We start from the raw sequence: 12,007 nt of genomic DNA on the forward strand, positions 1-12,007 counted from the left end.
TTTTTGTTCATTTACCGCCAACATTAACATTACCTGATGCGCATCACGAGGAAATTGTTAGTCGGATTTGGAGCATCGCCATTCCCATTTTTGACGGAGTTATACTTATTTGAAGTTATGCGAAAATTTGACATGAAATTATATATGCGATAATTTTGTTGACGAGTGTATATATATATATATATATATATATATATATATATATATGTATATACATACATACAGGGTGATTCAAAATAACCCCAGTGTCCTTGAAATGACACATTCTTGAATCAATTCTAAGACGATTTTTCCTTTGGCAAAATTTCGTCCGAAGCTTAGTTTTTGAATTATTAAAGGAAGTAGTTAACGTACGACGGGTCGGATACAAGAGGCAGGCAAGGGTGGCGCGATTCAACGTCAGACGCGAATGATTACGCGGGGCGCCTGCTGCGATCAGCTGGTCGCTATACACATACAGACACACATGCGAACACATACATTCTCTCTCTGTCTGTCTGTCTGTCTCTCTCTCTCTCCCCCCCCTCTCTCTCTTTCATTCGCTCATTCACTTGTAATTTTTTTTTTTACGAGAGAGGGGAAAATGCATTTTATGCATACACACGGGTCGATCCAGTGAGTTATGTGGGACTCGAGTACCAAGTCGAATTACCAACTCGGTACTCCCTACCCACTAAAAATCCCTCTCTTTTCACAAATTTCCTTTGACACACTGTCCCTCTGACTTCCCGAGATCTGTTTTCACATAACGTCAAAAAATAGTTATTATTACCTTGTTCGATGACTTTTGATGTATTGCTGTAATTGCTTGAAGGAGAAATGAATTTTCCGATAGATCGTACGTTCTCAAATTTAACGTAGATATCACGTTGCAAAAGACAAGAAATCCACACTAAATTATTAACTGAAAGTTTTTCTTCTTCCATGAACTGTATTCTTTTATAAACTTTAACGTAATCACATTTACTTACTCACTCGATGAGACGAGAAATTTACTAATGACTATCACTAATCACTATTAATCACTGTCGAATAATAACTGTTGGCGATTAAAAATCATTCAATGAAAGAAACACGCGCGGACACGTTACTACACGACGCGACAATGCGACGATAATTATATTCGGCGACTGCAAGCAGTTTTTTGTCATGGTAGGTTGCGGTAGGTTAAGGTACTACTGGCGCTATCGAACGCGATCATGTGTTCGATTGAAGAATGCGGTAAACATAATAAACATTTAACATATTAATATTATTATTATCATGAACGTATGTGAGATCCATACATCGTATGATATCTATTTAAAAATTAATTAGATTAAATAAGTGTTTTTAAAATATTTATTACTTTTACTATTATCATATAAAATATTAATATTAAATATTTATTTAACTATTTTATCCATTTATTTATTTATTTATCTATTTCACCTATTTATTTTTAACTATTTATTATCAATGACCGATTTTCGACCATTGATAATAAATAGTTAAAGGTAAAGGTAAACAAGTCGAAGAACGATAAGCCAATAAATACATGGGTATCCAATTATCCCAATCCTTTTGGTCTTCCGAAATAAATTTAGCTAAATAATTTAGAACTGTCTGATGATGACGCTCAACCTGACCATCTGATTGAGGATGTAGGGGAGTTGTTCTAGTCTTACGAATTCCTAAAAGACGCGTTATCCCCTGAAAAATTTTCGATTCAAAATTCTTTCCCTGGTCTGTGTGAATCTCTAAAGGAACTCCATGACGAGAAATAACTTGCTTCACAAATACGTCCGCTACCGTATTTGCTTTGATGTTTTTCAACGGGAAAGCCTCAACCCATTTGGTGAAACAATCAATGACCACTAACAAATATCGATTCCCAGCTGTGGTAGTCGGAAGAGAACCAAGTATATCCATCTGAACTCTATCAAACGGAAAACTTGAATTATAAACTTGTAAAGGAGATTTCCCCTTTCCTGGGGGACCTTTCTTCGCTACACAAATCCTGCAGGAATGATACCAATCTTCCACATCCTGCTTGCATGTGGCCCAATAAAAACGTTTTCGAATCCTCTCCAATGTTTTGTTAACTCCAAAATGGCCACCAGACGCGGAATCATGGGCTTCTTCCATTATTTGACTGACAAAATCTTTGGGAACAATTATCTGAAAAACTTCAGACTTCAAATTAGGAGATTCCCATTTTTTAAATAAGACCCCCTCCTTTAAAATTAAAGCATCCCAGTAAGTCCAATAAATTTTCGCAGAAACATCTTGTTTAACCTCTTGCCAACAGGGACGTCTTCCTAACTCCTTCCCTCGTAAAAACATTGAAATAATCGAGTCCTCTATTTGCCGATTACGCCATTCTTCAAAATTGTTTTCCCCTAGAATTATCCGAGCAACAGAGCTTTCCTTAAATTCTATCTTAGCACAATAAGCACAACCAACTTCGAAACAAGGGCGCCTTGATAACCCATCAGCATTCTGATGTAGATGACCTTTTCGATGGACAATTTCAAATTCATACTGTTGTAATCTCTCCAACCATCGGGCCAATTGTCCCTCCAAATCCTTGAAAGACATCAACCATTTAAGAGAAATATGATCCGTCCGAATTTTAAATTTCCTTCCATACAAATAATGGTGGAAAGATTTTAATGAAGCCACAATAGCTAATAACTCCCGACGCGTGACACAATAATTCCTTTCTGTTTTGCTCAAGACTCGACTGAAGTAAGCGATAACCTTTTCCGTGCCATTCTGAACCTGTGACAAAACTGCTCCAACACCGTGATTCGAAGCATCCGTGTCCAAAATGAATTGTCCCTGCTCCACGGGAAAGGATAAAACAGGCGAAGAAATTAATTTTTGTTTTAATTCCTGGAATGCCTTTTGACAGGAAGAAGACCATTCAAATTTTACCTGATGCTCCGTAAGTGTAAACAAAGGTTTGGCTATCAAGGAAAAACCTTTAATAAATTTCCTGTAATAGGAACAAAATCCCAAGAAACTTCGAAGCTGCTTTCTATTCTGGGGAACAGGCCAATTTTCCACGGCAGAGATCTTCTCAGGATCTGTAGTGATGCCCTGTTCGGAGACAACATGACCCAGATATTTCACTGCCCTACCAAAAAGGGAACATTTTTGGGGATTAATTTTTAAGCCTGCCGTACGCAAACGAAGAAAAACCTCCCGTAAGGTTGACCATCATTTCTTCAAACGTTTTACTGAAAACAATAACATCGTCAAGATAAACCAAACAAATTTTTGATAAAACATTTCGCAGAACTCTTTCCATTAAACGCTCAAAAAGTTGCTGGGGCATTACAAAGGCCAAACGGCATGACTCTAAACTGCCACAATCCATTACCTATGGAAAATGCCGTCTTCTCCTTATCTTCAGAGTTAACCTTCACCTGCCAATATCCACTTTTTAAATCCAGAGTGGAGAACCATGAATTCCCTGAAAGCTGATCCAAAATATCTTCGATTCGGGGCAAAGGGTATGAATCTTTAACCGTAACTGCATTCAGTTTTCTATAATCTACGCAGAATCTAAGTGAACCATCTTTCTTCTTTACCAAAACTACAGGGGAAACCCATGGACTTCGAGATTCCTCAATCACTCCCTGTAATTTCATCTCCTCAATAATGTGTCCCACCTCTTTCCTAAGATGCAGCGGAATTCTCCGGGGAGCTTGTTTAATAGGTTTGGAATCCTTTACATTAATAGAATGCCTCAGGACTTCACAATTACCTGCAATTAAATTTTCTGAAAACACATCCCGAAATTCCATTAAGAAATCAGCAAAAATATCTTTCTCAGAAGAAGTTAGATTTTTAGAATTTTCTTCGAAAAACGACTGCAAGAAATAAGGCATTTCCTCCCTCATAATTCGTGAACAAGAAATCTCATTGTCACTTTCTATCCCAGAACTTCCAAATTCCGACTCAAAGATCTTTTCTAATTTAATTTTTTCAAGAAAATCGGCCCCTAATATGCAATCATCCGAAATGCTCGCGACCAACATCGGAATATCCAAAGAATACTTCCCTAACTCTATCCCGACAATAACTTTATATTTGACCGGAATTGTCTCCCCAGTCGGATATTTAAGAAAACAATTTTTCATTTCATAACGCCGTTTCGACCCTCTAACCAATTTCTCATTAACAACCGAAACATCGGAGCCCGTATCAATTTTGAACAGACAGACTTTACCATCAATATTTCCCTTATAACTAAAAGAATTTTTCTTAATTTTATTTATTCTAAAACAGTGATTAAATATTTTCGGGGCATCAACCGTATCAGTCGAACCTGCCCCGAAAAGCTCGACTAACCCTTGTTTTCCGTCAAAGACGGACATTCTGACCGGAAGTGCCCCTCAGCGCCGCATTGCCAACATTCTTTCTTAGAATTTAATTTATTTCTTTGAAATTTATTATTCTTATAGTTCCTATTATTTCCAAATTTCCTTTTATCGCTTTCTCTTTCATTTGTCTTATCCTCCCCATTCTTTTGTTTATTGAATTTATCAAATTTATTAAATTTATGATACTTATTTTTGTTATCATTTTGATTAAATTTAGTTTTCGGAAAACTATTTTCTTGGATGACTTTTACAGCCATCGCCCTTTCTACCGCAATCTTTAAGGAAGTAACGTTTTCCAATTGTAAAGTCCTCCTGAGAAATCCGTCCGATAACGCGGCTATAAATTGCGCACAAGCAATTTTATCCCTCACCTCATGAGAACATTCGGGATAAGCTAAACGCGAAAGCCTCTCCAAATCCGCGCCCAAAGTAACTAAATCTTCCGAAATTTTCTGTTTTCTGTTAGTGAACTGAGAATAATAAGTCTGGGTCAAATGCCCCTCCCCAAATCGTAATTCTAATTTCGACTTTAGATCTTCGAATTTTAAACTCTCGATTTCTAATATTCCATCCAAAACCGAACGCGCTTTATCCCTTAAACAAGCCGCGAGAGCTACCGTCTTATGGGAATTGTTCCATCCGTTAGCCCGCGCTATCAGCCTATCACACCTCCGTCATAATTGTCGGGTTTAAGCTTATAACCGAGTTCGGAAAAATTTGAATCTGCATTTCGCGCTCTATTATCGGGGGGACTTAGCTGTGTATTTGAAAGAAGCCGAAGTCTCTCCTCCATGGCGCGGAGCATCTCATCTCGCTGGCGAAGCCGGGCCTCAAATTCCCGCTCAAGCAGCCGCTCCCCGCGCATCTGCTGCAACTCTCTCATCGCCGCCTGAAGCGTGGCCGACTCCGTCGTCGGTCCTGGAGCCGCAGCCGGAAGCGGAGTCGCCGCCCGGACCCTCTTCCTGATTGAGGGGCCCGCCGCCAGATCTTGCAGTTCCGTCGTCGCCATTTCCCACACAGAATAAATCCTCGTCACAGCACTGAGCGTCAACAAAATCACAGTCCGGTTTATCCCGGACGAGCCCCCAAAATGTTGCGTCCGCGGAACGATATTTATCAATCGCGCGCGACACAAGGATCGGCACCCGCGTTCTCGCTCGCGCTCGCGCACTCGTAAATGAGAACTCGTATTTGTAACAAGAACACAGGAATTTTAATGAACACAACAGAGAATATAACAGATATAACGATAATGGTAACACGAGAAAACGAGACGCGTCCGCTCAGCTTGACAGCTGGCTTCCGACTCGACTGTCATTCGACAAATCAATATTCTTCTTGACAACGAGATCTTCCTTGCTTTCCAAAGCTGACTCGACCGCTAATTGAACCAGGGACGTAACACGGACGTAACAATATAAATATAATTACATTTAATCTAAGCTATGTTTCAATTAGCAGATTAAATGAAATTACATACCAGATAAATTTTGTGTTGGAATGACTGTTTGACTAACATAAGTTTTTTGCGCAGTTTAAAACGCTGCTCAAAATGAGAATCACAAATTACTCTTTTCCTAAGTTTTTCTATTGGTAGTTGTAACAAATCCATGTTTCCACATGCATTTGTCCATTTTTGACAGTATTCTAGTGATTTCGAAAATGATATAGATTGTTTGGGGTAGACGTTAATCCAGGAGGGGAGGAGCGATGAGTGTGTAGGCGCGCGGCGAAGGCTCCTCCCCTCTCCAATCACCGCTTCACCGCGCGTCGCCATTATGTTACAGTGAGACCGTCTTCGCCGCCGCGCGCTTCTAGCCACGCGCATTGGCTGATCTTCTTTAATTAATTTTTCGTTAATTATTGCAAATATCGCCAAACAGTAGAAGACCTTCCTTCTTAATTTGAGCCAATCTACTTTCACACTTCGGGACCGCGAAAAGTTTTTAGACATCCTGTATAACTCCACATGAGTTTGTAATTTTCTATGTGAAACAAGATATATCCCACACCTCAGACATGAGTTGAGTTAGGTCATAAAGTTAGGTTATATCTTTTCGAAGTGGAGCCCTTCGTCCCTTGCATAATGTGTCGCCTTGATGCAAAAGGGCTTATGCTCCCGAAGCTCAACGGGGATGCTGGTAAGCTTGGTTCAGACACCCTGTATAATAATAGATTTTATTTTGTATTGAAAGCACAAGTTTTAACTGTACCATAATGTCAAAAAATTCATCAATATGTTGTCGAGAGAAAAGTCTATTGTTCCACATAGTTGCATAGTTCATGGATTTGAATCTTCTATGCCAAGCAAGATATATCCTACACTTCAGACACAGATTGGGTTAGGTTAGGTTATATCTTTTTGAAGTGAAGTCCCCCAAAAGAGGTCGGAACTCAATGTGTCCACGCATCTATTTTGACAATCCTAATCTATGTACGTGCAAGAAAAGCCTAACATTATATGAAGTCTAAAAATTATATGATTTATCAAATTTTTTTCATAATTTTTTTTAAACAACGAGCGACAGCTAAAACCTTCTGAATGTTATTCAAAGGGATAATCTTTATGACATATGTCAAGGTCATTGACAATTGCGGCTTAACTATAAGTGAATATTTACCCTAAAAATGAATAAACTTAAAAATTTTGTTTAAAATTATTATCTATTCATTAGCCCGCTCTCATTCCTGATCCGAAGATCGCAGTTGATTCCGTTCTGCGTAAAAAATATTTTTATCGAATCTTTTTATTGAAAAGCTCATCAGATGGATTAGTCAAAGAAAGGGCGTAACAATACAAATAAAACTGTATTCGAAAAAGTTTGAGAAAGAAACGTACTTCTTTTTCTACAAGTGACTAAAAGTGCATGCATATGTATCATATTTGGAACATTAAATTGACATTTATATACAGGGTGTTGAAAAAAAGGGTCACATATTTTGATAGCAGGTAGTATTGATCAAAACAAGAAGAAAAAGTCTAATTAACATGGGTCCTAAGACTAATATCTTCAAAGATACAAGCTATTTTGTTATTTGAGCTCTTTGTCATTTTCTTATTAGTCGTGTCATCTTTAGAATGTAATGAACAAAGGAGTAGGGGAGAGTGGGGTACAATGGAGATATCTTTTTTCTAGGTGCCATAAAACATAGAGCACCTCCTCTAATGCTGAGTCAGCATTAAAATTTTTTGTTTTTTGTAAAAAAAGAGTTTTTATTTTGTTATCATACATTCAGTTTCTTTACTTCAGTTTTTTATGGAAGATAAATGATTACATTTCATATTAAAATAAAAATTGTTTCTTTATCTCTCTTTGTTTATTTTTTATTTTTTAAGGCACCTAGAAAAAAGATATCCCCATTGTACCTCACTCTCCCCTACTCCTTTGTTCATTACATTCTAAAGATGACACGACTAATAAGAAAATGACGAAGAGCTCAAATAACAAAATAGCTTGTATCTTTGAAGATATTAGTCTTAGGACCCATGTTAATTAGACCTTTTCTTCTTGTTTTGATCAATACTACCTGCTATCAAAATATGTGACCCTTTTTTTTCAATACCCTGTATATGTTCCATATAGCTAGATATTTAGATAAAAAGAAATATTTAAAACAATATCATTTCATTTCCTCCTGATATTACTTCTACTGCAGAAATTATAACAATTACTAATCTAAATTTACAAGTTAGCGGAAATTCTAATGTCAAAGTATCAAAATTAATAGTTTTAATAATTAAACAGAAAGTATTTAAAATTGGCAGATTAATAATAATAATAATAATAATAGAACATTCTGATTAGGTATTTTTAAATGTTTTTTATTTCAAAATTATTAAGCTTTAATTTTTTGTAGTATTAGTATTTTTTTTTAATGAGAATTCTTAAGAATTTGCCATTAGCAAGTGTACCAAATTTGAAATATTTTATGTATTAGTTTGTATCACTTTTGTATAATATTATGTTTGAGATTTTTTGTATAATATAAAAAGAATATTATGAATAATATTAGGCGTAAAGTAGAGTTTTCGTTAAAAAAGTAATTAATGGGATATTATAAAATGTTGCATTAGAAAGAAATTAAAAAGCATCTAAAGAGTCCAGTAAGCATAAAAGAGTCGAGAATTGGATATTACACAATTAACATATTATCATAATGTATTAGGAGATCAAAAGAACATATATGACGAACAAGAATTTCGATCCAAAAGTCGTGGTACGTGCTTCTCAAGCCGCTGAGGGTCTATGCAAATGGGTACGCGCAATGGTGTTGTATGATGAAGTGGCAAAAATAGTTACGCCGAAGAAAATCAAACTTGCTCTGGCTGAACACGATTATGAGAACACCCTCACATTTCTAAGCGAAAGGCGACAAACGCTAGCTGAATTAAATAAGAAGCTAGATATTCTACGGGAGAACCTTCACGAAACAATGACAAAAAAGATTCGTCTAGAAAATGAAGTTAATAACTTTTTCCTATTCCATCTCCTTTTTTCTACTATTATTCTCTTATATTTATCCTTTTTCTCTCTTTTTCCCATTCTCTCTCTTTTTCTTAATATATAGTTATTAAATATAGAAAATTATTATTATATATTGTTGCGTCCCCGCGTCCCTTCCCTGCGGATGTATACACCACCTGTTGTATTCTTTCGGCGAGAAGTACAGTATGCGTCAACGATTCTGTCCTACGCGGGACAAGGGGAGCGTAGAACTGGCCAATCCAGCCACTGCCGCGCTGCCGGCTAATCACGAATATTGCCATCCAGGCATTTTAATGAAAGAATCCCCTATTCAAGATACATCCGAGCCCACTTTAATTTTGAACACATTAGCTCATTCTTTTTAAAAGAAAATTTTTTAAAGAAAATATTTTTAACATAACGTTTTTTTTAAAATAAACTACGCGTGCGGATCTGACCGTGTGCGATTTAGCCGCATTTTTTAAATATTGGAACTACTTAGCTGTGTCTGTGGAGACCGGTTTCCTCGCAGAAGCGGCCGACTCCATCGCCCTCGTTTCCGTTGGCGGCTCAGGTTGCTCACGCCTCCTCCTTTTCGCAGCTATCGTCGCCATCGCTTACGCTCTCTCTATCCCGGACGAGCCCCCAAAATGTTACGCCTGGGGCGAAGACTTCGAGATATATCGAAGGCGCGCACTAAAGAGAAAGGCTGTCGCGGATCGCGTTAAATAAATAAACACTTTTAGAGAACACAAGAACTTTAATAAACAACACAGATCACATATGAACAACAGATTAATTACACAACGGATTAGTAATGGCTCGAATATAAAACGCGTCCATATAGCTTAATAGCTATTTTCCGACTCGGCTGACCATCGTTGTTTTTAAACAATCTTTTTGACTACGGGATCCGGACAACAGCAGGGCCGTAACGACTCGGGCGGCCCTGTATATATATATATATATATATATATATATATACATGTAATGCGCTACTTGAAACCTTACAACTTTTGTGTGAAATATTTTTGTCTGCCGCGCTCAGTTTTTGAGATATTCTGATACGGATAGTCTGCGACACCCTGTATATATATATATATATATATATATATATATATACAGGGTGTCGCAGACTATCCGTATCAGAATATCTCAAAAACTGAGCGCGGCAGACAAAAATATTTCACACAAAAGTTGTAAGGTTTCAAGTAGCGCATTACATGGCGATATCAGTATGACCTTGAAGAGTGTTGTCAAAGTCACGTAAAGGTCACCTTGAATTCTGTAAATGGAAACCCCAATTTTTTATTGCATATTCTTGTAGCTTATCTCGAGAGCTTTCCAAAATACTATAATAAAATATTTTTCCCTTAAGTACTTATTGAATAATAAGGCTTAAAATCATTACTTAATTTTACATAAACCGTAAAATATCTTGTAAAATATTCATTTTTCGATTATCTTACCTTAATACTTTTATGTACAAAATAATGAGAGGAATCAATTGGTGTAAAGAAAACACAGTTGTTTCGAAGAAAAAATATGTAATTTGCAATTAATAATTACATATTTTTTCTTCGAAACAACTATGTGTTTTCTTTACACCAATTGATTCCTCTCATTATTTTGTACATAAAAGTATTAAGGTAAGATAATCAAAAAATGAATATTTTACAAGATATTTTACGGTTTATGTAAAATTAAGAAATGATTTTAAGCCTTATTACTCAATAAGTACTTAAGGGAAAAATATTTTATTATAGTGTTTTGGAAAGCTCTTGAGATAAGCTACAAAAATGTGCAATAAAAAATTTGGGTTTCGATTTACAGAATTCAAGGTGACCTTTACGTGACCTTGACAACATTCTTCAAGGTCATACTGATGTCGCCATGCAATGCGCTACTTAAAACCTTACAACTTTTGTGTGAAATATTTTTGTCTGCCGCGCTCAGTTTTTGAGATATTCGACTGATACGGATAGTCTGCGACACCCTGTATATACAGGGTGTTCGGAAATTCAATCGACAAATTTTCAGAGATTGTCGGAGACACCATAAGAATCATTTTTTGCAAATGAAAATGGGATTGGAAACGTGTCATTACATCGCTACGGCATACGGAGTGTTCGAAAGAGTCGGGACCTCGAAATATCACAAAAAATAGAAGTTTTACAAAAAATTGTTTCAAACAAAAGTTGTAGGGTGTAAAAAGGTCTATTTACTGGCGTCATGTGTTTGACCTTGGATGGCGTCGCCAAGGTCACGACAATAATATATCAGAAATAAAATACTTTATTTTCTAGATGATGATTTCAATCGGATACGTGCTTTAATAACAGTGCACAACAGTACTGTTTGGAGTACAAACTCAAGTCTACAAAAAAATGAAGGTTTTTATTTGCTCGAATGTCTGTAATAAAAAATGGCCCAAAATATCATACGCATCGGTCAATTATAAAAGTAGATCCACTATCATTTACCACTTCTATCTTCATTCGCGGTTAATAATACAATAGCTACAGTCGTCGACTTATCAGGAAAAACCTTATAACTTCAATAACTTCGAAACGGCTTACTTAAAGTTGGTTGGTAAAATTAGTGCTTTGAAAAGGTCTCGAGAAGGGCTACAAGAATATGCAATAAAAAGTGGAGGGTTCCATTTAAAAAATTCAAGGTGCCTTTGTCGTGACCTTGGCGACGCCATCCAAGGTCAAACACATGGCGCCAGTAAATAAACCTTTTTACACCCTACAACTTTTGTTTGAAACAATTTTTTGTAAAACTTCTATTTTTTGTGATATTTCGAGGTCCCGTCTCTATCGAACACTCCGTATGCCGTAGCGATGTAATGACACGTTTCCGACCCCAGGTTCATTTGCAAAAAATGATTCTTATGGTGCCCCCGACAATCTCTGAAAATTTGTCGATTGAATTTCCGAACACCCTATATATACAGGGTGTCCCATTTTAAATAACGACCTCAAATATCTCCCGAATAATACGTTTTACAGAAAAATGTTTCAGACAAAAGTTGTATGGTTTCGAGGGGGCCATAAGATGGTACCATTGGTTTGAAGAGTCATTTGAAGGTCACGTGAAGGACACTTCAATTTTTTTAAACGGAACACCCTATATATTTTTGCACATTCTTGTAGCTCATCTCGA

The 12,007-nt window shown here is 36.7% G+C and overlaps 1 protein-coding gene across 8 annotated transcripts in view; it reads left to right on the forward strand.

Annotated features, from left to right (window-relative positions):
• The window catches only part of Dhc62b (Dynein heavy chain at 62B), an 835,389-nt gene that overhangs the window by 597,678 nt on the left and 225,704 nt on the right, over positions 1–12,007 (forward strand). For all 8 annotated transcript variants that reach the window (XM_083104284.1, XM_083104287.1, XM_083104288.1 and 5 more), the window contains one exon: positions 8,541–8,837. In XM_083104284.1, coding sequence (XP_082960410.1) covers positions 8,541–8,837 — 297 coding nt within the window. The remainder of the gene's footprint in view (positions 1–8,540; positions 8,838–12,007) is intronic.

This window comes from Camponotus vicinus, unplaced genomic scaffold, assembly GCF_025532165.1.
Source record: "Camponotus vicinus isolate PSW18456_S1 unplaced genomic scaffold, iyCamVici1.0 SCAF_7, whole genome shotgun sequence".
Taxonomy (NCBI): Eukaryota; Metazoa; Arthropoda; class Insecta; order Hymenoptera; family Formicidae; genus Camponotus; species Camponotus vicinus.